Source organism: Scleropages formosus, chromosome 8, assembly GCF_900964775.1.
Source record: "Scleropages formosus chromosome 8, fSclFor1.1, whole genome shotgun sequence".
Lineage (NCBI taxonomy): Eukaryota > Metazoa > Chordata > Actinopteri > Osteoglossiformes > Osteoglossidae > Scleropages > Scleropages formosus.
The window spans coordinates 8121350-8146730 of record NC_041813.1 but is presented as its reverse complement, the minus strand read 5'-3'; the positions used below and the strand labels follow the sequence as shown (position 1 = coordinate 8146730).

General features: G+C 44.6%; 1 protein-coding gene across 6 annotated transcripts in view; it reads left to right on the top strand.

The window, feature by feature from the left end:
• birc6 (baculoviral IAP repeat containing 6) overlaps window positions 1-25381 on the top strand; it is a 97764-nt gene that overhangs the window by 17667 nt on the left and 54716 nt on the right. For 2 of the 6 annotated variants that reach the window (XM_018724910.2, XM_018724908.2), the window contains exons 11-56: window positions 1204-1353; window positions 1702-1927; window positions 2362-2522; window positions 2700-2831; window positions 2920-3051; window positions 3228-3394; window positions 3600-3733; window positions 3846-4007; window positions 4409-4540; window positions 4758-4855; window positions 5719-5866; window positions 6119-6252; window positions 6694-6840; window positions 7079-7266; window positions 7775-8074; window positions 8298-8397; window positions 8715-8929; window positions 9224-9432; window positions 9709-10055; window positions 10376-10595; window positions 11005-11141; window positions 11226-11363; window positions 11520-11647; window positions 11834-11965; window positions 12162-12377; window positions 12839-13022; window positions 13240-13401; window positions 13877-14010; window positions 14934-15087; window positions 15322-15438; window positions 15574-15728; window positions 16159-16285; window positions 16862-16969; window positions 17199-17332; window positions 17808-17935; window positions 18168-18736; window positions 19149-19324; window positions 19461-19557; window positions 19685-19879; window positions 20160-20360; window positions 20982-21261; window positions 21886-22142; window positions 22601-22709; window positions 22907-23128; window positions 23217-24030; window positions 24225-24368. In XM_018724910.2, coding sequence (XP_018580426.1) covers window positions 1204-1353; window positions 1702-1927; window positions 2362-2522; window positions 2700-2831; window positions 2920-3051; window positions 3228-3394; window positions 3600-3733; window positions 3846-4007; window positions 4409-4540; window positions 4758-4855; window positions 5719-5866; window positions 6119-6252; window positions 6694-6840; window positions 7079-7266; window positions 7775-8074; window positions 8298-8397; window positions 8715-8929; window positions 9224-9432; window positions 9709-10055; window positions 10376-10595; window positions 11005-11141; window positions 11226-11363; window positions 11520-11647; window positions 11834-11965; window positions 12162-12377; window positions 12839-13022; window positions 13240-13401; window positions 13877-14010; window positions 14934-15087; window positions 15322-15438; window positions 15574-15728; window positions 16159-16285; window positions 16862-16969; window positions 17199-17332; window positions 17808-17935; window positions 18168-18736; window positions 19149-19324; window positions 19461-19557; window positions 19685-19879; window positions 20160-20360; window positions 20982-21261; window positions 21886-22142; window positions 22601-22709; window positions 22907-23128; window positions 23217-24030; window positions 24225-24368 — 8720 coding nt within the window. Of the gene's footprint in view, window positions 1-1203; window positions 1354-1701; window positions 1928-2361; window positions 2523-2699; window positions 2832-2919; window positions 3052-3227; window positions 3395-3599; window positions 3734-3845; window positions 4008-4408; window positions 4541-4757; window positions 4856-5718; window positions 5867-6118; window positions 6253-6693; window positions 6841-7078; window positions 7267-7774; window positions 8075-8297; window positions 8398-8714; window positions 8930-9223; window positions 9433-9708; window positions 10056-10375; window positions 10596-11004; window positions 11142-11225; window positions 11364-11519; window positions 11648-11833; window positions 11966-12161; window positions 12378-12838; window positions 13023-13239; window positions 13432-13876; window positions 14011-14933; window positions 15088-15321; window positions 15439-15573; window positions 15729-16158; window positions 16286-16861; window positions 16970-17198; window positions 17333-17807; window positions 17936-18167; window positions 18737-19148; window positions 19325-19460; window positions 19558-19684; window positions 19880-20159; window positions 20361-20981; window positions 21262-21885; window positions 22143-22600; window positions 22710-22906; window positions 23129-23216; window positions 24031-24224; window positions 24369-25381 lie in introns of all 6 variants that reach the window. The other 4 variants (XM_018724906.2, XM_018724904.2, XM_018724909.2 and 1 more) reach the window with 3 other exon arrangements.

The following is a 25381-nucleotide window of genomic DNA, read 5'->3' as shown; positions in this document are numbered from 1 at the left end:
TTATAATAGTCCAACAATCTTGATAGAAAAGCATGAAATAATTTCCTAGTATCCTGCCTACATAGAAATTTTCTTAATTTAGCCATATTTCTCAGCTGAAGGAAGCATGACCTAGTGGATGTAACAATGTGAGACACAAATGACAATGAAGCTTTGAGAATGTGGGCACTACAACTTTTTTTCTTTCTATAGTGTGTATGTACTGAACGTTTTATTTTTGTTTAATATATTCTATAATTAATGGTAAACATATACTTCCATTAAAAAATTTTTACTTGACATCATAAATTACAAAACAGCGTGCCATCCAGCCAACAGAGTAACATTAAATTTACCAAGGGCCCGTCATGCATCGTGTTGCATCTTTTACCCAACAGCCATAATACAGCAGTCTGAAGATGTAGAGGGTTTACATTAGGATCCAAACAGGGGACCAGTATGACTTCAGAGTCATGTTCTTTTAGAGATGTTACCAGTGCTAAATGGTGTTTTTGTATCTGTCATTCAAAGGGTGCTTTTCTTTCATACAAGTACACTGCTGGTGAGTGTGAGTTTGCAAGCTGTATCTTAAGAAGGAAACGATGTACTGTAAATGTAAGCCAAAAGTATGATTAAGTTGTCACCATTTAATTTTTAATAGTTTTGATTAATGTTGTGTGTGTTTTTTTGCACTGTTGTTCACCCTTAGACTGAGGGTTGGTAATGTGGTTGGAAATATGTGGTAAATTGTGTTTGTGTGACATTGATAGAGAAACAAAACTACTTTGCTCTTTCGATGTTGTATTTAGAGTTGTGAAACTGAAATAACAGTACATTTTTGAGGGAGCGCATAAACTTGGACCACTTTTGGGCTGACAACTCACTTTTCCTCCCATATTGTTCAAGATACCTAAGGAAGATTGTCCTTGGAATATTTTCAGTTTTTGGTGTACCATGTCTCTGCAGTTTTTTTTTTTCTTTTTTTTTCTTTTTTGAAGATGTCCAGTTCCAAATACAAAGTTAGATGCATAGCTGTAAAATGGATTGAATTTAGGTATTCTATCATTTGGATTTAGTCTTTCATTCTTTGTTCACAGTAAGTGTAGACAGACTCAAAATCCTGTAACAAAGCCATAGACAATTTGAAATGCATTGCTGGTACTTGAAGATGCAACTAAGTATTCAGTTTATATGCCCTTACCCTGTGACCTCTTTTCCTCTAAGGTGGAGAACTTCATTTCCTTCAAATTGGAGGTGTATGTGATGATATTGATGACTCGGACATCTTTGTTGATGGGCCCCTTTCTAAGGGGGCAGAACAGTTGTCTGAAGGGGCTAAGCCGTCCTCGAATCCATCTAGTCCAGGGATTACAGGTGAGGTTCCCATCACAGGCTATTGTCTTACACCACGTATACAGGTGTTGAAACAAGCACCAGTTGCTGATCACTGTGCACTCTCTCATGTTAGTACTCACAAAGGCTTGAATAGTAGTGTCAAGCAAACTGATACTACAGCATTTAAAATCGATTTGTTGTACAGTACAGCTATGGGCATGATTACAATCTTTTGCTTGGCTGTGTGTCAGTGTAAAAACCCAATTTTGAGCTCAAGTTGATGCTCGGATATGCATGTTGTATAATCCAGGTTTGACATGAACACTTGTTAGCAAGGCACTACTTCATGTGCATCTGTGTCCGTGTATGTTTGCATGCACGCTCTAGGAGTTGACCTTCTGGTGGACCAAGCATTGAGTGTGGAGAGCCTGACGTCCCTGGTGGAGCTCACACGATTTGAGACGTTGACGCCACGCTTCTCAGCCACTGTGCCACCCTGCTGGGTAGAGGTCCAGCAGGAGCAGCAGCAGCGGCGCCACCCGCAGCACTTACACCAGCAGCATCATGGGGATGCAGCACAACACACTCGCACCTGGAAGCTGCAGAGCGACAGGTGTGAACCGAGTCATGGTTCGGCTACACAGCCGTGTCAATTGACATTTCTCACTTTCTAGAACTAGTTAGTTTGGTACATGATTTTGTGAAGAGGTACGTTGCTTTCTTTGTGTGAAGTAGTTAGAGTTACAGGTGGTTCTTTTAGAAGAGTGAGCTTGTCAATTTAAAATGTTCTACAGTTTACACTTTTTCTGAAACCCTCTTTTATACCAGTTAAGCTTCTGAATCTGTCCAGTGGACTTTGGAATGTATTTCATTGCATAAATAGCGCCTTAGATTCAATGGCTCATCAAGGAAATAGGTTACAGCTGTTCACTTCAAAGTGCTTGTTGGTGTAACGCACTCATTGTATTTTTCTCTGAGATGTACGTTGCTTTAGAGAAAAGCGCTTGCCAAATGATTAAATGTACTTTGTGATCTGCCTTTTCTCAGTTCTAGTTGGGATGAGCACGTTTTTGAGCTGGTCCTGCCCAAAGCTTGCATGGTGGGACATGTGGACTTCAAATTTGTCCTGAATGCCAACATCACCAACATTCCCCAGATCCAGGTCACCCTGTTGAAAAACAAGGCCCCAGGACTTGGCAAGGTTAACGGTGAGCTTGTAAAACTTCTCATAACTAGAACAAAATACATGCAGCCTTGTTTAAGAATGGAAATTGTCTCAAATTATTATAATTACAATTATCAGATGTGTGCCTAAGCCTGTACTTTTGCGAGCGGTGTGTAAGTCTTGCTTTCACTGATTTCCTATGAATTTGTGTGTCTTGCAGAAGCGGCGGTAGACAGACCGATCTGCTTCCCCTTGTCCCATGTCCTGCATGCCAATGGAGAGCGGAATGGACAGGCGTTGCTTCAGGATTTCGCTGAGGACATTCAGTTTATGGATGTTGAGGAGACTTTAGGTGTGGTGTCAGCAGGACTAATTCTTGGTTAATGAAAAGATCCAACTCTACCTCGGCATTTAACATTTTGCCCTTGTTAATCTCATAGGATCCCGTCTCTGCTCATTTTTGGAGGACCACAAGGAGGACATCCTCTGTGGGCCAGTGTGGCTGGCCAGCGGCTTGGATCTTTCTGGTCATGCGGGAATGTTAAGTCTGACAAGTCCTAAGTTGGTCAAAGGTAAAGCAAACCTTTATCTTATCTCTTTTTGACAGTGTGACTTCTCAAATCCTGTGCACCAGGAAAGAATATTTTGTTTGTTTCTTAAATTTGTAACAAAGGTGTTTATTGACAGGGCTGATGGAAGAGTCTCAGTCCTTGGATGGAGGTTTTTCTTTTTAATTTTATTTTTGCAGGCATGGCTGGGGGGAAATATCGCTCCTTCTTGGTGCACATCAAAGCAGTGAGTGAAAAGGGCATGGAGGAGAGTCCCAGGCCTGTCGTTAGGATGGCTGCCGTCAAGCCCCCAAGCAGTAAGGCGCACACACTCTCCTCTCTGCTGCAAAGAGCCCAGGCCACTAAGGTATCACCCTGATGGATGTGAACGTTTGGGTTTACTGGTATCAATGTAGTCAAAATAGTGTAATTTGGAAGCTAACAGTCAAATTCATAGAGAGAATTTTGGAGGCTGAATATGAAAACTTTTTTTCGCTGCCACCTGCTGTTGGGACAGAGACATGACCATACCAACAATATTAATTCAATGTGTCCTCTCACGGTGGGTTCAGGAGAAGGCCTCCACCTCCAAAGCGGAACCTCCAGCTGCCTTGAAAAAGCCTGACAACCTCCGTGGGTGTGACTTGCTTCAGGAGGTTTCCATCACCATCCGGAGGTTCAAGAAAACTTCCATACCCAAAGAAAGGTGGGCTCCTTTAGCTCTGGTAGTGTGGTGTCTTCTGCACATGGCTAAGAATCATAGTCTTTTTCACAGAAATGTCCCTGACTAAGTAGAATCTTTCTCTCTCCTCTTTTAGGGTTCAGCGCTGTGCCATGCTGCAGTTCCCAGAGTTCCATGAAAAGCTGCTGGCCAGCCTGTGCAAGAAGCCTGAGGAGGGCCCAGTGACTGAGCATGCCCAGAGTCTGGTGCTAGACATCTTGTGCTGGCTGGCAGGAGTCTACTCCAGTGGACCATGCAGGTGGGACCCTGGAATAAAAACTTTGTATGTTGATGGCCCTTGTCTGTTGCCACACTGTGTGTGTATTTATGGGCTTATTCAGAGGACTGCAAGTGTGTTGCTCTGAGCCTGTTCGGTAGCTTTGTGGTCACCATTTGTGACTGCACATAGGTAGGTTGTGAGGAAGCTCAGCCTCCAGACATTGTAGTAATGAGTTTTGATAATGGCTTCTGGGTGACTGGGCAGGTACAATCTGGATGTCCTGGTAGTACTTTCTCTGGTTTCTTGATACCATTGTACCTTAAATCATGCCACTCTCTTGAAGTTATTAAATGTTATATGTGTACTTTACAGCTTTCCCCACCTTGGGATATTTTGATAGTTACTGTAAAACATTTCTGCTTTTGTGCTATTTTCTTCAGCCTCAGAGAAGGCAAGGAAGGCCTGCTGGTGAAAACGAGGAAACTACTCACAGATATTGTCCGAGTTTGCTTTTTCCAGGCTGGTCGCAGTATAGCCCACAAGTGTGCTCGTTTTCTTGCCCTTTGCATTAGGTGAGAATTTGGTCTTATAACAGCAACAACAATGAACTGTTTATTCAGTAACCTACATAGACTTACACACTGCATACTACAGTAGTTACAGTAGCTTTATCCTCTATGTGCATCGTACGACATCTTGATATGCATAGTTTGATGTGATTGTGTTTGGAGGATTACAGAACTTGTCTCCTTAATGTAAGCTTTGTCACGTGGCTATTCTCTGTGACAGCAATGGAAAAGGTGACCCCAGCCAGCAGGGGTTTGGGTCTTCTCTGCTAAAGGCTTTGCTGGACAATATGCCTTACTTACCGGCAGCAGCTACAGGAGGTACGTACACTTGAAGTTCTGTGCTGTTCAGGTTTTTCCTAACTTCAGTAGTTTGTTGCCTTGTGCTTCCACTGGGAAGATTCAACAGAATGAAGCTATAACTTAAAATAACTTCATTACCTTACACACTGGCTCCTCATCTTAACGCAGCTAGGACTGGAGTTGTTTGTAAAGTCAGATTTACCACTATGTCTTAATCTATAAAAACCTTATAATAGAATTGTCTCTAAATTTACCAATTTGGTTCTATGAAATCTTGAATATAGCCATAATAATAAATAAAAATTAAAATGTCTTCTCCACAGTTGCCAATTCAGGCAGTGTTAATTGTGACTGATTAATTTCAGTGGCACTCCAACACACTAGACTTGAACTGTTAACGCTTTGGAAGTGAGATGAAGTGTGTCTCTCAATCCTGTTCAATTTGGGAGCATTCTGCCAACATCTATCTGGAAACATTCAGACATTTTAGGAAGAAAATACAGTTGAGAATAAACTACAACATTTTCATATCTTATTTCATTAACGTGGTTAAGTAAGCATCACAGTACTAAAACATCTGTGCTACATGGAGGAAAAGCACTTATCAAAACATCTTTGGCTTTTCATGTTGCAGATTCCCTAGCAAATCTCAATTGCTGTGAGCTGAGCAATCAAACTTAATTTAAAAGTTTTAAAATATTTAAAATGGTGTGTTGAGGTTCAAGTTTGACTTCACTGCATACAGCTGAGAAGTGTTTTTCATCTGAAGCAGTAAACCGAGTAAATTGACTAGTATATTTATTCATCACAATTTTGTGTCACATGGCCAAACAAAATAACCCAAGGCCAGTATGACTGACGCTGCTCTCGCTCTTCTCCAGGATCTGTATTCTGGTACTTTGTGCTACTGAACTATGTGAAAGATGAGGACCTGGCAGGCTGCAGCACAGCATGTGCTGCCCTTCTCACTGCCGTGTCCCGCCAACTGCAGGACAGGCTCACGCCCCTGGAGGCTCTGCTGCAGACGAGGTAAAAATACCTGTATTCACTCCTTATTAATGTCTATTGTAGTTCTGGCTACAAATTCCTATTCTGTAAAAATGTATGGATTTCTCATACATGTGCAAACACATGTTATGCATAACTTGAAGTTTAAGTTCATTTGAAAAAGAAATCAAGGCTTTATGCATTCACTGAGTTCAGGTATCCCTTTTTAAATGTAAACTTTGGTCAGGTAAACATCCAGTGTATTCATTTTTTTCAACATCTGCTTTGTTTCAGATATGGTCTGTATAGTTCCCCCTTTGATCCCATCCTGTTTGACCTGGAGGTCAGTGGCTCTTCCTGCAAGAATGCCTTCAACAGCAGTATTGGCATGCAGTCTGATGAGATAGACCTTTCTGACATTCTCTCAGGTGAGTGGCATATACTTGTTTGTCTTCCTCAATGGCCTCTGAGGCTCATGACTGAGCTAAAGTAGCTTGATTTATATTTGGCACTTGGCAATTGCTTGGGCCAGTGCTAGTCAGTCCAGAGCACTCACTCCAGTTTGGTGTAGTCTGCTGGCTTGGAGTTGGTGTCATTTGATTTATGTGGAGCTGTAGTGTTGTTCACATCAGTTTTTATGTAATTTCAGAAGTGTTACTATCTTCATGACATATTTCATGTGGTTAAGTACTGGGGGGGAAAGTTGTCTGCATGCCTGTGATATGGCTTAGTGCTGTGCACGGAGTTATCAGCCTGTCTGTGAGGGGTGACATGGTTATGGCGTGACAAGAAGGGTTTCAAGATGTTTATAATGTAGTTAAGAACTTGCAGGAGAGGTGACAGCAGTTGTATGTCTCATATCCTAACAGGGAACGGTAAGGTAAGCAGCTGTGCGGCAGCTGAGGGGAGCTTCACAGCTCTCACTGGGCTCCTGGAGGTTGAGCCACTTCACTTTGCTTGCGTCTCCACTAGTGATGGCACTAGGGTGGAGAGGGATGATGCAAGTATGTTCACCGGTATATACCCTTTTTATTACTTTTTTAAATACATTGTTTTACTCACGTTGGGCATTATGCGTTAGATGAGAAGACTTCTTCCCTAAAGTTAAGCTGTTTAATTCCTCAGGCTGTCTCCAATACAACTTCAGTATTAGTAAATGTGGGTTTCTTTCTCTCTTAATAGTTACTTTTTTTTTTTTTGAATGTTGTCACACTTTCCCTCTGACCTCCACTTACCACTGTATTATCCCTGCAGTGAGCACTTTTGGGGTGACCCCTGCAGTCGGAACTTTGCCTGCAGGCACGGTTGGTGAGGCTTCGACGGCGCTCAGCTCAGCTGCGCAGGTGGCGCTGCAGTCCCTGTCCCATGCCATGGTATCTGCAGAGCAGCAGCTGCAAGTGCTGCAGGAGAAGCAGCAGCAGCTGCTCAAACTACAGCAGCAGGTCGGTGAGCTAGTGGATACACAATGTGTTTAAATGTGCGCCAACTCCCTCAAAGGATAAACAGGCCAGGGTTTATGGAAGCTTATATGAATTAACACAGGTACTGCTTCTTTCATAGTTATCTTGTTTATAGTTACAAATGTTACCAGAAGCAAGTAAAGAATGATGGTAGAATAGGAAAATACACTATTAATCCCTGCAGGGAAAATAGAACACTACAGCTCAACATGATGCATAACAGGAAGTGTGATTATACCAACAAAATAACGAATAACAAATGGAAAGAAAATAAAAATAAATGTACTCATAATCTTCACTTAAATCTGAATTATTAAATGTGAAAACAGTGTTTATAGAAGTATAGCTTGATTTTAAATTTCAATTTAACTTTTTCACCCTTAGCATAAGCTTTAGTCCTATAGTTTCTTCCCAGTTTGTCATCCACTGAGGTCACATTTTTGTCCTTTGGTATTTGAATTATGGTGTGATGCTCTCCTGTCCCAAACAGAAGGCCAAGTTGGAGGCTAAGTTACACCAGACCACCTCAGCAGCTGGAATGGGGCCTATTCACAACTCTGTGCCTTCAAACACCTCCACTGCCCCAGGCTTCTTCATCCATCCTTCAGATGTCATCCCGCCAACACCCAAGACCACGCCCTTGTTCATGACCCCACCCCTCACACCACCAAATGAAGCAGTATCTGCTGCCATCAGTGTGGAGCTGGCCCAGCTCTTCCCCTGCTCTGTCATTGACCCCCCACCTGTCAGCTTGGCTGCACACAACAAGAGTGCCCAAAAGGCCAAGCCGGTGTGTGTCTGTGATCTACACCCACTTGTTCGATATACTGGTAGTGAGAACTGATGTTAGACTTGTAATGTAAAACTAACACTTAAGAATAAATTGTGACCATTTACGTTGATACTGTCATTATACTTCTCATAACCTAAGTTTACCTGCACGACCGCTGTTTCCATGATTTCAATTTTGTGTGATCCTAATGGTGCCCTAAGTATGCACTGCTCTCCAACAGAGCTCCATGGGCAGTGGTCTGGTACTGGCCATGTCCCAGGCCTCTCACTTCCTGCAGCCACCTCCGCATCAGTCCATCATCATCGAACGCATGCACTCTGGTGAGCTCAAAACATAGGACTGCAGTAACATGATGATCAAACTGTCCATCTAGTATAAAAGTATGCTTATAGCCATAGTGCTTTCAGGATTCACATAAAGGCAAACCAAAACTCTTCACATAGAAAGAGGCTGTGAATACAATAATGGCTTAGGGCTTTCCTCTTCTGTAGATACTTAATTACCATGTTATATTTGTATAGTGAGTGAGAAGATGACTTCCTGTGTATATGTAAAGTGTAAGATGCTGGTTAGAAAAGGAGAGTAAACTTGTGTAGTGATGTTAGAAGTGATTGAAAAATGTTGCTGTTTGCTGCAGGGGCCCGCCGCTTTGTGACCCTGGACTTTGGCCGACCCATCCTGCTGACAGATGTGTTGATCCCCACCTGTGGGGACCTGGCTTCACTGTCCATTGACATTTGGACACTAGGGGAGGAGGTAGATGGACGACGGCTAGTGGTAGCTACAGACATCAGCACACACTCCCTTATCCTCCATGACCTCCTCCCGCCCCCCGTCTGCCGCTTCATGAAGGTGAGTATGCCTCATCCCAGTTTCATATCTACTTGACACCTTGTGTTAACTGTGAATTTCATCTTGTTTAAAAAGTTGACTGGTATTTACTTCTCTTAGCTTCTTGTGTTACAATATGCTTCCTTGGTCAGGCTGAATGTAACACAATAAAGCTAGTTTTTCACACTCTGCCAGTGAAGGTTTTGAAATTGGCATTTATTAAGCAGCAGAATGATGAAGCTTATGCTTCTTGGTGAGGTATGTGCTGAACTACACTCATATTTACTTTAACCTACCACCCCACCCACTTTCCAGATCACTGTGATCGGGCGATATGGCAGTACCAATGCACGGGCCAAGATCCCGCTGGGATACTATTATGGCCATACGTACATCCTGCCGTGGGAGACTGAGCTCAAGCTGATGCACGACCCCCTTCGTGGTGAGAGTGAGGCTGCCAGCCAGCCAGATGTGGACCAGCATCTGGCCATGATGGCTGCACTGCAGGAGGACATTCAGTGCAGGTGGGCAAGAGGAAGAGAAGCACCTTCAGTATCTGTGGGGAACATGTTGTTCTTCTTGAATTTTTCTTTACTATAATTAAAATTATGTTGTTCAATATAAGCTGATAGTGTTTGAGTTTGTTCAGTTTTATCCACTAGTGTAACTTATACTGTATTTTGTACAACCTTGCTGACCTGTGAGCCTATTCTGGATGTCACTGTTAATGTTTGGTGACACACTTGCCTTGGCACAGCACCATTGAGTTCCCCCTGACTGGTCCTCTTCTTCCTACTCAGGTATAACCTGGCCTGCCACCGACTGGAGACCCTGCTGCAGAGCATCGACTTGCCACCACTAAACAGTGCCAATAATGCACAGTACTTTCTACGCAAGCCGGACAAGGCAGTGGAGGAGGATGCCCGTGTTTTTTCCGCCTATCAGGACTGCATCCAGTTGCAGCTGCAGCTAAACCTGGCGCACCACGCAGTACAGCGATTACGTGTCTCCCTGGGAGCCAGCCGCAAACTACTGCCTGATTCAGTGGAACCCCAGGAACTCGTGCAGAACTCTTCCACAGAACAGCTGCGCACCATAATTCGCTATCTGCTAGACACACTGCTTAGCCTCCTCCACTCCTCCAACGGTAGGGCTCCACAAAAAAATACACCTGCTTTCTTCTGCATTTTCCACTTTTTAGGAATGTTATTTCAGTTTTGAAGCACACAAAGAATACATTGCTTATGTACTTACTTTTGATATTTAGAAAAGACTAGTTGTTAATTGGAATAGACAATATATTATTTTACCGCTGATTGTATCAACAGATTGAGGATAGTTTTGAATGTACACATATTGCAGAAGTGCCATGTAATTCCCTATTGTATCAGTGTTTTGGACAACATGCTCTTGAAAGCATCTACATCGACGTGTCACAACCACTCCTCCCTATCACTTTCTTTGCAGGCCACTCGGTCCCCTCTGTGCTGCAGAGTACCTTTCATGCACAGGCCTGCGAGGAGCTTTTCAAGCACCTGTGCATTAGTGGTACACCTAAGATCCGCCTGCATGCAGGCTTGCTGCTGGTGCAGCTGTGTGGAGCTGAGCGCTGGTGGGGCCAGTTCCTTTCCAATGTGCTACAGGAGCTGTACAACTCGGAGCAGATGCTCATCTTCCCCCAGGACAGGTTGCGTCTTCTTCCGGTTACATAAATGTTTGGTGTCAACCTAAATTAAGATCAAGGCTAAAGGCCTTAAAGGTCCGGTTGTTTTTGTGAAGAGCTAAAACTGAAAATTGACTGAGCTTCACAACTGTCTGCTATTTCAGTTAAAACTGTGAAATATCCAGGAATCCCTATATAAAGATTGCTTGTTTGAGCAAAAAAATCTGTGTCTACTAAAGGTAGTATAAAGGCTGAAATTATTTAACTTTTTCTGTGAGATTATGGATCAGTAGTTCAAATTGGCTGCAAAGGCTCTGCCCATGGAGTCCTTGTCTGCCTGTAGCCTGGATCCAGTACTAACTGTGGCCGTTGTCACATCACCTACTGTCTGCTGTGGCTCCTTTCTAAATCTTTTGTGCTTTCCACTCTGCAGGGTCTTCATGCTCCTGTCCTGCATAGGCCAAAGATCCTTGAGCAACAGTGGAGTATTGGAGGGCTTGCTCAACCTCCTGGATAGCCTGCTTTCCCCACTGCAGCAGTCAGCAGCCACAGCCCAGCGCAGGACAGAAGGTGGTTGATTGGTAGAGCTGGTTTCCTATACTGCTTTTGCATGTGGCTGTGTAGCTAGTCATCACCTGTGCCTGTGTGTGATAGGTGTATTGGACATCCCTATGATCAGCTGGGTGGTGATGCTGGTGTCACGGCTGCTGGACTACGTGGCCAGTGTGGAGGATGAGGCCGCAGCAGCCAAGAAGCACCTCGGTGGAAAGGAGCGAGACCGTATGGTCACAGGTGTGCTGCCATTCCCAACACCCATTCAAGATCTATTGCTATAATCTCCTATTGACTCAGTGTTTTATTTCCATACTGAGTTGTACTATAATGGTATAGTAGAGAAATTCATATCAGTATAGTATTCCATCTTATTCTTGTTTTTCTCCAAAAAAGGGAATCAGTGGAGCTTTATAAATAACAACCTTCAGTCTCAGAGCCTCAACAGATCAACCAAAGGCAACAGCAGCTTAGATCGCTTGTATTCGAGAAAGATCCGCAAGCAGCTGGTCCACCATAAACAGGTAATCAAGCCATTCCCCTTATTGCCCTTATTTCAGTAGCATACGGTGCTCAATAAAAACTGTAGCCCTATTGCTGGATTTTACAAGCATCTTAATTTTCTGATCTTGGACAACATTGTGTGTGTCTGTGAAGTGTGATGAACATAAAACTTCTCTGTATATTTATAAGTGTTCTTTTCATTACAGCAGTTGAATTTATTAAAAGCAAAACAGAAGGCTTTGGTTGAACAGATTGAGAAGGAGAAAATCCAGAGCAACAAAGGCTCCTCTTATAAGCTGCTGGTGGAGCAGGCCAAGCTGAAACAGGCCACATCCAAGGTAAGCCTCTGCTACATTCCAGATAAGGTGCCGCCTCTTAAAAGATATATCTTCATCTTGTCTGCTTTTGGATTGATGCTACTAGTGGGATTAGAGACTGACTGTTAGGATAGTTTTTCCTATTTTGTACTCATTCACCTTTTAGATGCAGCAGCCAGGATGCAGTTAGCATGACCTCTGATTTCTTAACCTGCAGCACTTTAAAGACCTTATTCGGCTGCGGCGCACAGCAGAATGGCCACGCTCCACACTGGAAGCTGAAGCGTCAGCAACTAAGGAGACCCCAGAAGTGGAGCCATTACCCTTCACACTGGCACACGAGCGCTGCATTGCTGTGGTGCAGAAGCTTGCCCTCTTCCTGCTCTCCATGGACTTCACCTGCCATGCTGACCTGCTACTCTTTGTGTGCAAGGTTGGTGTGAGGGTGGAGTACTGGTGTGCCTTAGGCACCTATCACTGAACACTCGGCATGACAGCTGAACTTTAGTCTCCATGTCCAGTATAACTGTGTCACTTTCTGGTCAGTTAAGTACATTGCAATAAGTATATTGTTGAGCTTTTCTTTTCAGTAGGAAAATATTTACATAAACTGACTGTGCTTGGCCTAGTGCTGGTTAATTCTCATAAGTGTTTGCAGAGCATTAGGAACATTGGTCAGTTTCTCTATGCAGACCCCCAGTGTCTTTGGGAGTCTTGGACCCTATGGCTCCAGCAATTCCCCATACAGGCACAACTCCCATCTCCCACAGCTGGGTATTCCGTATGTGTCTTGAATGTCATGTGTCGTGTTGGTGGTGTTGCGTGCACCAAGCTGGGTTTGCTTGCCTACCTAACCACTGACTGACTGGTTGTGTTCCATTTGTGTGAGCTCAGGTCCTGGCCAGGATAGCCAATGCCACCAGGCCCACGATCCACCTGTGTGAGGTGGTGAATGAGCAGCAGCTAGAGAGGCTGTTGCTGCTATTAGTGGGGACAGACTTCAACCGTGGAGACATTTCCTGGGGGGGTGCCTGGGCCCAGTACTCCCTTACCTGCATGGTGCAGGACATCCTGGCAGGTAATAGCCTCTCTTAAAATTGTTGCTGCAGTGATGAGTATGACTGCTGGAACACCAGTTCGGCTTGAGGGTCTTTCTGCGCTCAGAGTTGTTCCTGTCTGACTATGAGTCTTCCATTACTGACTGTTGTTTCCATGTAATGGCTGAATTGTATTGAGCAATACTCCCCATCACTTGCAAGACCCCAGTACTTACACCTTAGGTCCCTACCTTGCAGGTGAGCTGCTGTCCCCAGGCACACTGGAGGGGATGGAGGAGGGGGCAGTGGGTGAGGAGGCAGGGGCGTCAGCTGTGGATTCGGACGACTCCCTCGCTCAGCCCACCCCCATCCCCCTGGTGGAGAGCATTGACGAGGCATTGGCTCCAGATATCATCGCAGGTACACCTGGGACCCACTCTGTTTTCCAAAGTGCGTTGGTAGGCCTTACTCTGCTTTGTTTTCATCTGGAAAGTTTCTTTTCACATACATCCTGCATGCTCTTGTTCTGGATCAGTTGGTACAATATGATTTTGTGTTTTTGTGTGTTAATGCTGCCTTTCGTAGTTATCACTTTATCATATATATCATAATAAATTCTAGAACATTTGGCAGGTGAAATGTTTCCCTGCCAGAGAGTATATTTGCTTTGTTTGCAAATGAGAATGGCTTGATGATTCAGAAGCCTTTTATAGGACATTGGCTTGGTTACTGTGCTACATGAATTCAGGAATAGATCAGGACAACAAAAACAGCTTAAACTGACCAGGACTTGTTCTTTCTTAGAACTGCTTTGTAATTTCATAAATGGCTTCAGTGAATACACTACCTTAATGTCCTTGCTTGGCAATATTACAGCTGTTTTCATTGTCCAAAGGTGCCCCACCTCTGACATCTTTGGATAAAGATAAAGACATAGACTTTGACTTGCTGCAAGACCTCATGGATGTTGATATTGATCCTTTAGATATTGATTTGGAAAAAGATCCCCTCGCTGCCAAAGTTTTTAAGGTATGTATAGTTTTTTTTTTTTTTTTTGTGTTTGTCTAATGCATGAGCTGTATATCTATGAGACCGAGTAGTACATATGAGTAGTTTATTTTTGCAGGAATGTTTTTGTTCTTGCTCCCCTTTTCCAAATGGTATTTGGCAGGTTAATTAGAACAGTATTTAGATGTGCTGGTATGTAAAATGACAACCCAAAACAAGTTCAGTAAATTAATTATTGTTTATGGGGAAAGTGATGTGCTATTGTGGTTTTTGGGCTTCATCATTTTAGTATAACATAATAGAACTACCATTTGCACCTCCTCAACACCACCTGCTCTAGTGCCTCTTCCATTTATTCAATAAGATGTGCAATTCAAAGTGCTCCTTTTCCCACCTCACCGCAAATGATAGCTTATTTCTTTAACAATCGCATGCCCGTTGAAGATGACTAGAAAGCTCTTGACCGTAATTTCAAAGTACTAGTAAGGCAGCAGTCACAATGTTCGGGTTGCCAAAGAATGCATTTTTTTTTTTTTTTTAATACAATAAATATAACCTGTGGGTAAATCTGCGTTACTGTGGTGTGGGTTCTCCCAAGCAGCACAAACCTACTCAGTTGTGGATACACTTCAAAACTGGTCTTGGCTTTCAAAAGTACATCAAACTTTTTGCTGCCATAAGGGCAACCTTTTCCATACAGTGCATTTCACTGCACAAACATGTAAAAGGCTTCTGAGGAATATCTGTTTGTCTAAACTTTCTAAATCTTTTTTATGGATGGAAACAACAAAGCAGAGATGTACTATGAAAGCATTCTCCCAGTGAACTTAAGTAACTTAAAGGTCTCGATTCCCTTCGGTGCCTGTTATTTGTAAATTGTTGCAAGACTGATGAGAACATGGAAGCATGAGTAATCCTTGTTTCAATTTCTCCCCTTTCTGAAGCCCATAAGCAGCACCTGGTATGACTACTGGGGTGCTGACTATGGCACTTACAGTTATAACCCCTACATTGGGGGCGTGGGGGTCCCTGTGTCTAAACCCCCTGCTGGCACCGAGAAGCCTGGTTCACAAAGTCTGTCCGTCTCTGTGTCCCAAGGTTAGTTTTTGGCTGTTGGCTGTACAGTCCTGTAGGGATTTTAATGAAGCTATTAATTTGCTACAATAATAACTTCATGGACATTCCACTGGATTCCACATTGTCCTAGTGCTTGGATCTCTACGTATGCAAACTTTTCTTTAGTGCAAGTGTTGAGTGTTTAATTTGGTTTTCTAATGTTTTTTTTGCTTTGGCTGTCCTGTATCTTACATCTGTACTCTGCTCCTCTGCCAGCACTGGATGCCCGCCTTGAGGTGGGGCTGGAACAACAGGCTGAACTCATGCTCAAGATGATGGCCACGTTGGAAGCTGACTCCATCCTACAGGCTCTCACATCCAACTCCCCAACAGGTCTTTGCCACAACCACCTCTGTGCTCCTGTTTGTATTTGCATTTATGTACATGTATACTGATAGGCAGCTCCAAAGCCTTACTCATAAGTCTGACTTTGCAACACTTAAATATGATTTCCTCCTTCCTCCCCAGGGTCCCAGACCTCGAATGGTACAGATGATTCCCTGCTCAGGGGCCTCCACACTTCTCCCCAAGGCAGCAGCCTAATGGTGCAGTCCTCTTCAATCCCCATGCTGAGTGCCTGCTTCAACAAGCTCTTCTCTATGCTACAGGTGCATCATGTCCAGGTAGGCCCCCTTTCCCTATTTCTACTGTTCACTGGTGCTCGAGAATGTGGCAGGATGAGGGCAGCGCTAGCCTGCTTTCATATGGAACTATTGGTTTGTAGCTATTGGTAAGTCCTAAAAAATTGTTCCTTGCGGGTAGCACTGAGATGCATTTGTGCCTTTGTAGTTGGTCCTGGTGGCTCAACTTGATTGCATTTTTCCCTAACCCTAAGAACAAATTTAATTTGTAAGGAATTGTTTCTCTATGAAATATAGCACAGCAACAGCCATGTAGGACAGCTCACATCACCGATAGATTTAGGTAACAGAAGCCAAGTGATTGTGTGCTGAGCAGAATAGACCCTTACTACTGGTGAGCTCCGTCATGGTCACTTTCTGCAATAAGAAGTCACGTGCCCTTGCATTCATAAAATGTGCGTTCCTTCTCCAGCTGGAGTCTTTGCTGCAGCTGTGGCTCACCCTCAGCCTCAACTCCTCCTCTGGTGGCAGTGAGGAGAGTGGCTCCGACGTCTTCTTGTTCAACGCCAGCCGGGTTCCCACCATCCCACTGAACCAAGGTGAGACACCACTGCAAATGTGTCTTCTCTGCTCTGTTAGTTTTTGTCTTTCACAAGCACTTTTCCTGCACCAGTAGTTTCCTTCTTTTTCTGTGTTGCTCAGATTCTTACGCTCCACGAAATGACTGCATTATCTTGCAACTTTGCACGTGTGATATTATAGCCTTTAGAGAGTCGCCCATTCTTTGGCAGCAACCAAAACTACAAATGACAACTTTGGACCAAGATCAAAACATACTGAGTGCGAGCCAGAGGCTACAGTTAATTTCAGTTGTGTGCTGTGGGCTTCAGGACATCACGCCATTTGTCTGTAATTTGATACCACAGTGGCCATATTGAGGTGGCACTTCATATCTGCCATCAATTAACAGTGACGTTTCTTTACTGCACAGTACTTTCAAGATTGCTGAATATATTACTTTGGTTTCATGACTTATACTCAACTTCTCTGTGTTGCTGTTTTTAATATCCTTAAATACACTTATCTACAGCGCATACCATCTATCTTCTGTTCATGGGTTGTTACCATAGTGACTGGTTCCCTCTGCATTTCCTTCATCTTATTCTTTGTTACAGCTTCCGTCAGCAGTTTTTTGACAGTTCTGGCCTGGTACCCAAGCACTTCTCTACGGACCTGGTGTCTCGTGCTTCACAGCCTCACGCTCATGACCAACATGCCACCTGGTGAGTCCCACCATAGCACTTTTTCCTTAGCCTGGTCTTGTGCCTCCAAACCAGTCCTTTCATACAGTCTTCTGTATGTCAAGGCTACTATTATTGCTGTTTGTGGTCAGACTACAGATTTCCTCATAACACAAATTGTAATAGAGGTTGTACTGCCAAACTTGCATTAGAACTGAATGGGTTTGACTGTGTGTTTGTGTGTGCGTGCGCTCATGTTTTTGGCATTCAGCCTCCTCCAGCAGCACCATGGGGGCCCATGAAAGCACAGCACAGCAGATGGTGTCAGATCCTGCACTGGTCCATGTCCTCGTGCGCTTTCTGTCCGGCAGCAGCTCCTACGGCACCAGCCAGCACAGCTCACAGGTCCATCCTCACTTCTTTCCATATCTGACCAGAATGTAGAATCAGGGCGCACTCATCCTCGGATTGTCATATAAATGTAATCATTGAAATCACAAAGTGAAGCCTGAATGTGAATTTACAACTTTTTGCTTTCAGAAAGTAGTTTTTTATACTTTAAGGTTAAAACTGTTCTGTTTGTCTTGTCTTATGCTAACATTTTTGTAGTATTTAAAATAAGTGCAAAACTCTTAAGTTTGTGAATTCCACAGAAAGGTTGGTACTATACTCGGTTTTCCAAAAGAAGACTTGAGATTTATGAAGTGCTGCAGATTTAAGATACTAGTTAGAAATTTGAAGCAGGGTAGTCTCACGAGGTCAAATATGGCTTGGGTTCTGACAGAAGTTTCAAAAGCTTTTTGTGACATTTGCAGTGCATTTGTTCTGAACCAGCCTTGGAAAGACTGATCTGTAGGGATGGTTTCATTTGTGGTGCCAGGTTGGTCCCACAGCAACACAAGCTATGCAAGAGTTCCTCACCAGACTGCAAGTGCACCTTTCCTCCACTTGTCCTCAGATGTTCAGTGAATTCCTCCTCAAACTCATCCACATACTGTCCACAGAGAGGTATTCAAAGTTTTGCATAAAATGTGTCGTCTTTGTTGCCTATATGGTAACTTTTATTCCTTATTTAGCTATGTTTCACAATGTTGTTCTAATGTTAAGAACTGCAGTTATGATTTTCTGTTGCTACATTTTGACAACTTGCTGTTCTGAGTAGTGGTAAATGTCTTTTCAATCAGTGTCGCTCACTTTTGAGTCTTTTGTTGTTTGGCATTTTTCCTCTGCCTTCCACTAGGGGGCCCTTCCAGTCAGGACAGGGTCCACTTGATGCACAGGTGAAATTGCTGGAGTTCACCTTGGAGCAGAACTTTGAGGTAGTGTCAGTGAGCGCCATCTCGGCTGTCATTGAGTCCATCACTTTCCTGGTGCACCACTACATTACCTGCTCGGACAAGGTGGTCTCACGCAGCGGCTCAGACAGCTCAGTGGGCGCACGTGCCTGTTTCGGTGGCCTTTTTGCCAATATAATCCGGCCGGGTGACGCCAAGGCCGTGTGTGGCGAGATGACCCGTGACCAACTCATGTTCGACCTGTTGAAGTTGGTCAATACCCTGGTTCAGCTGCCTCTCTCTGGGGACCGTGAATTCAGTGGGCGCCTCCCACCATCTGGCAGTGGCGCCTCTGACAGCGTCTCAGATGAGGAGAAGGTGTGCGGCAGCAAGGAAGGATCGAATGGAAGCACTGCTCCCCACCAAGGACCTGCAGCAGGCGTGGCTGATTTGGTGTTGGCAAACCAGCAGGTCATGAGCCAGATTCTTTCTGCGCTTGGTCAGTGCAATAGCAGCGCCATGGCCATGATCATAGGTGGGTGGAATGCTGCTTGACAGCATTAACATTACTACTGATTGAGCCTCCAGCATGTGGATATAATCAGTGCTGTGAGCTGGGCTACACCTTTACATTTGATCAGGCTGGATGTGTATCTTTGTAAGGGTGGAATCTCATCGACACAAAGGTTTTGGTTTCATAAGAGATTTTCTTTAAACAGTTAGTGAGTTGTAACTTTAGGTCAGCTGCTCAGTCAAGTTGTTTTCTACGGGACTGACACTTAATGGAAAAGGGCATTAGAGAAGTATAAAAATAAGAACTTGCTATGTTTTCTATGCTTTCATTTCAGTCAGTTTTCCTTACAGTAGTTCTAATGTTAGTGTCTTGGCTTTAAAGAGTAATATTTTGATTTCCAGAGCTGAATTTTTATTTATTGTCCACATTCTAGGGGCTAGTGGTCTTCATCTCACCAAGCATGAGAACTTCCACGGAGGTCTAGACGCCATCTCAGTTGGGGATGGCCTCTTCACCATCCTGACCACACTGAGCAAGCGGGCCACCTCAGTGCAGGTCATGTTGCAACCCATTCTTACCTACATGGCCTGTGGGTACATGGGCAGACAGGTGAGGATGTCAAGGGTTTCCAGCGCAAATACTTGATATGTATATCCAACAGTTTGGTAACTGCTGCAGTGATCTTGAGACAAATTTGAAACACAAAACTAGGTTTCTCAATAGTATTCGTCCCCTGTGGCTCCAGGGCTCGCTGTCCACCTGCCAGCTGTCAGAGCCCCTGCTTTGGTTCATCCTGAGGGTGCTGGACACCAGCGAAGCTCTTAAGGCCTTCCATGACATGGGTATGTCTTCACCTACACCACCTCCCCAACCTGGATGTTTGTTTGTCAGCATCTGACACCACTCTTGTCATATGGCCTTTTATGTCTGTCAGTGTCTTTGACTCTTTGTCTGTGTTCATGTCCACAGGTGGCGTGCAGCTGATCTGCAACAACATGGTCACCAGCACACGGGCCATTGTCAACACAGCACGCAGCATGGTGTCCACCATCATGAAGTTTCTGGACTCTGGGCCTGGCAAAGCAGCAGACGGCAGCCTGAAAGCCAGGGTGCTGGCCTCGGAGCCAGACAACGCAGAAGGACTACACAACTTTGCCCCACTCGGTATGTGACGGAGCCATTAAAACCTTTCTTTCACAGACCAAGGGTTTTATACGCTGCCGTGAACTAAGCACACTGTCTGCAAAAAAACTTTGCTGAATTCAGATTTGAACTCTGTACTCATACATTTCAGACAAATAAAATGCATCCATATGTATACGGTGCATAATGTATCCAACATAATATGTACACTGGCCTAAATTGATCTGTACTTTGCACCTCATTTACCTGAAAAGTGCAGCCACATGAGTTGATTGATTTACATTTTGGATTCCCACTACAGGCACAATCACCTCCAGCAGCCCCACAGCTCAGCCAGCAGAGGTCCTGCTACAGGCTACGCCCCCTCACCGCCGTGCTCGGTCAGCCGCTTGGTCCTACATTTTCCTGCCAGAGGAAGCATGGTGTGACCTCACTGTACATCTGCCTGCTGCTGTGCTACTGAAAGAGATTCACATTCAGCCTCACCTGGCCTCACTAGCTAGTAAGTCACTGCCCCAGGGTCACTGGACAGTTAATGTTACCCTACTGATGATGTGTTGCCCCAATAGTAATCTTGCTGGTAATTTAGGTTAAAACTAACTGTCCCCCAAGAATCATTGTCCCTCTATCACTCGTGATCCCCACTCTGAGGGAGACGACCATTTTTCGTACGCATTCGTACTATTCCCATTATTTTCTCCATATTAAATTTTATTGTGAATGATCACTCCACTCAAGGGGCTCATAATGAATAGAGATTTAATTTGCCAAATCATCAGATTTCATCAGCCAAAATGATCCATTTCACGTGGTATGTCAGCTTCATGCATTTTACCTGTTTCCATGACATAATTTAAGTGGGTATGAAGCTAACAATAAAATGTCGAGGGACATTGACACTATATAGCTCACACTTTGCTCATTGCTTGAGGCAGTCCAAGTTAAGCACCAGTTTAAGATGGATTTTGAGATTTGAGCCTATCATGTCATGGGTCGTTCATTTTAGAGCTCCGCCCAAATGCCCCAGGAACCACACTAGCTAAGATGCATGCATTCGTATACAAAAGGGTGACTATCACAAGGTGACCGTTTCTTCCTTTGCCTGCACACTGTGCCCCTCCAGCATGCCCTTCTTCCGTGTCGGTGGAAATCAGCGCCGATGGCGTGAACATGCTGCCCCTGTCCACTCCCGTCATCACCAGTGGCCTCACTTATATCAAGATCCAGCTAGTGAAGGCAGAGGTGGCATCAGCTGTGTGTCTCCGGCTGCACCGCCCTCGTGATGCCAGCACGTTGGGCCTCTCCCAGATCAAGCTTCTCGGCCTGACGGCCTTTGGCAACACCTCCTCAGCGACTGTCAACAACCCTTTTTTGCCCTCTGAAGACCAGGTGTCCAAGACCAGGTAAGAACCTTCCTCTTCCTAACAAAACTCTCGGTGTGCTTATAGAATCACAAAATGACACGTGTTGTCTTTTGTATGGTGACTAACTACTGAATTCTTCTACTCATAAATTATTTATGAATCATTTGTTTTAGATATGCATGTGCATACTTTTGCGTTTGCAAGTAATGCTGGCCATCATATGTAAGATAATATATGTAAACATGGAAGCACACAACTTTTGCAGTCATAGAATGAAGTTTGTCATGAATACTCTCCAATCAAAATGTTAACTGGCTGAATTAATTTATTTCTAATTTTTGTTCAAGTGTTTGATTATACTTCAAGAACTAGTTGCTCAAAGCAAAAGATGTTTTTTGAAAGTCTCCTGGAATATGCTGAAATTCAATCTATCACTGTCAACATAAACTCTGGGACTAAAGGGATTAATTATAGGACTAATTACTCTGGCAGAATTTAAAAAAAAAAGTTCAGATTTAAAAAGCAGAATTTTTAAGGTAGAAGAATTTCCACATGCTGATTTATGTGCCTGATGTTATTTGTAAAGCGTTAGCTGCACTATGATACTTGGACTTCACTCTCATCCCTGCTGTGCTTCCCCTCACCCCCCTCTCTCACATACAGTATTGGCTGGCTGCGCCTGCTACACCATTGCCTCACCCATGTCAGTGACCTGGAGGCCACAATGGCTGCCGCTGCTGCCCCTACAGCCAACCTGCTGCAGACATGCGCCGCCCTGCTCATGTCACCTTACTGTGGCATGCATTCACCCAACATCGAGGCTGTGCTGGTCAAGATTGGCCTGCAGTCCACTCGCATCGGCCTCAAGCTCATCGACATCCTGCTGCGCAACTGTGCTGCTTCGGGCACTGATCCTGCCAGTGCGTGCCATTGTAGTTTCATACTGGGGGGAAGTTGGGGCTTTAGGATTTGTGGCATTCATGTAAGGAAACTTTTTTTTTTTTTTTTTTTGGTCAGTCTGACTTTACCAACTATAAGTTTTATACCCTCTGTACTATAGGGGCATCTGGTAGCATAGCGGTTAGAGCTGCTGCCTTTGAGCCCAGGTTCGAATCCCGCTTCCAGCTGTAGTACCCTTGAGCAATGTACTTTACCCTGAAATTGCTCCAGTAAAACTAGCCAAGCGTATACATGGGTAAATAATTAGGTAGGTAACTTAACATTGTAAGTTGCTTTGGAAAAAAGTGTCAGCTAAATGGGGAAAAAATGTAAATATGTAGCTCTTATGGGAATCTGAGCAGGACTTTGTCCATAGTTAGCAACCTCTTGGTTATACCCTGTAATGTGCTATAAACTGACTGTCTCTTTTGTCATGTAGATCTGAATAGCCCTCTTCTCTTTGGGAGGCTGAACGGTCTTTCATCAGACTCCACAATTGATATTCTCTATCAGCTCGGAACCACACAGGACCCTGGAACAAAAGACAGGTATGGCACAAGTTTCTGTAACCAACAAAAGAACTCTGTCTTGGAAGGTAGAAAATGTGCTGTTAGATTACTAAATAGACTGATTTTTGTAGATGTGGCATGTGGTGATATCCATTGGGGGTTTTTTTTTTTTTTTTTTTTTTTTTCTTTTTTTTTTTTTAAAAAAAATATGCATTTTGTGTCTTGTCTGCTTTCAGAATCCAGGCCCTGCTGCAATGGGTGCATGACTCGTCCCGCGTGGCAGCGTTAAAAAGGAGTGGTCATATGGGCTATGTGAGCCCCAGCAGCTCCTCACGGGAGTATGGCCTGCTCATGCCCTCACCCTCCCACCTGCACTGTGTTGCAGCCATCCTTTGGCATAGCTATGAGCTCCCGGTTGAGTACGATCTACCTGCGCTGCTCAACCGCCAACTCTTCGAGTAAGTTGTCTGCATCCTGCCGACTGATCAGGTCTCCTGTCAATATTGTTACAGCCACTGTAGCGCAACATGTCCTCTATCTCTGCAGGCTGCTTTACAGCTGGTCAATGTCACTCCCTTGTAACACGGTCTTGAAGAAGGCCCTGGACAGTCTGCTGTGCGCCATGTGCCATGTTCATCCCAGCTACTTCTCCCTCCTCATGGCTTGGATGGGAATCGTGGCTCCTCCTGCTGCCCAGTCCCCTGCCCAGCACCGCCTCTCTATGACTGATGATGGAAAGAAGCAGCATGACCTGAATACAGCTGGTCTGACGGACGACTCGAAGCATGCTCAGGCACCCATTGCCCTGTCCGAGTCCCAGCTGGCCACGCTAGCAGCTGCCTCCCAGTCTCCGGAGGCCATTGAGCAGCTGCTGGCATCAGGCCTGCCCTCTCTTCTAGTGCGTAGTCTGGCCAGCTTTTGCTATGGCCTCCTCTCCAGTACTGACCTGCCCATGACGGCTGAGCGGCGGCCCCACACCTCCCCTGGCCACACACAACAGCCTCCAGCTGCTAGCAGAGTGTCCCTGACACCAGATTTGGTAGCACCTGTGCTGCGCTTCCTGACTGAGGTGGGCAGCAGCCACACCATGAAGGACTGGCTGGGTGGACCAGAGGTGAATCCATTGTGGACTGCATTGCTCTTCCTCCTGTGCCACTCCAGCGCCAGTGGTAGCACTGGGACAGGCCACGCCGCACAGGGGCCCTCCCACCCACCCTCTAGTTCCCGCTATTCGCTCAGTTCCTCCGGGAAGGGGGGAGGGCTCACAACCCAGCAGAGGACAGCCATCGAGAATGCCACCGTGGCCTTTTTCCTCCAGTGCATCTCCTGCCACCCTAACAACCAGCGGCTTATGGCACAGGTGCGAGATGCTCTATGCTTTCAGAATGGATTAAACTTTTGATTCCCCAGCTCTTTTCTTTTGTGTCCACATACCGTTGTCTCAGCTGTGTTTTCAGATAAAGGGGGTAATATGTTCTTTAGCCTGTAGACGTGAGAAACTGGTGATCCGAAGCTGGAGCTATTCTGACATGGCTCCGTTTGCTCTCGCTTTAGGTGCTGTGTGAGCTCTTCCAGTCAGCACCACAGCGGGGCAACATGCCCGTCTCAGGGAATATCTCCGGTTTCATCCGACGACTTTTCCTACAGCTCATGCTGGAGGATGAGAAGGTCACAGTCTTCCTGCAGTCCCCCTGCCCGGTGGGTAATTACCACTGTCTATAAACAAGTAATGTCCGTAAGGAAGCATTGTATTTGTCATTTTCTTTAATGGCCACTAGAGGACAATCCTGTTGTAGAGTTATTTTTAAATATCACGTAGTGCAAAGATACAGTACCGTGTTGTAAAATTTCTCTTGCTTCCATTTATTTCAACGATTAGTTGTTTTAGATGAAAACTGCAGGTAGTCATGGTTCCGGTAGCAGCATCTTTTAATTATGTAAAAGTCAGTACAACAAATTTGTTTATTTTTGTTATTTAAAGTAATTCATGCTAGCCAGCAGTAAGTTTTCACTCATCTCTGTAATTAACAATGTAAACTGAGGAGACACTTCAGGTCTGTTTAGTTCTAGAGGCTGTCTTTCAAAGTGAGTTAATGTCACTTTGTCCCTGAACCGAGGAACACTCAGCAATTTTGGTTGCCATTCATTATGTCGATCAAAGTATCGTTAATGGGATTGGCATCATAATCGTATGTTCAAATGTGACAGCTCATTTTGTAAAGTGATATATAAACTTTATGTAGTCACGGTGCTATTGCAGGGTGGTTCAGCGCTGCAGAGAGTAGCGCTGCTGTCGCACATCACCCGGGTGGTGCAAGAGGACATTAGTTCAATCCCCACTCAGTCTGCGTGGGTTTCCTCTGGTTGCTCTGGTTTCCTCCCACAGTCCAAAGACATGCTGTTCAGGTGGATTGGTGGCTCTAAAAGTCACCCGTTTTGTGTGTGTGTGTGTGTGTGTATAGCAGTGTAACTAACTTCGGGTGAATAAGGTGTGGGCTGATGACAATACATAGCATTGACTTCAAGTCGCTTTGGAGAAAAGCGCTTGCTAAATGAATAAACGTAAGCGTATTGCTGTTTTCCTTGTTCCAAAGTTAGACTTGTGGAGTTGAGTCTGAGGTTAGCTTTTGGGCACTGGGACCACCTTGGTTGACCCAATACAGATAACTTTTGATTCTGCATAATATTGACATGCCTTATTTTTTTTTTTT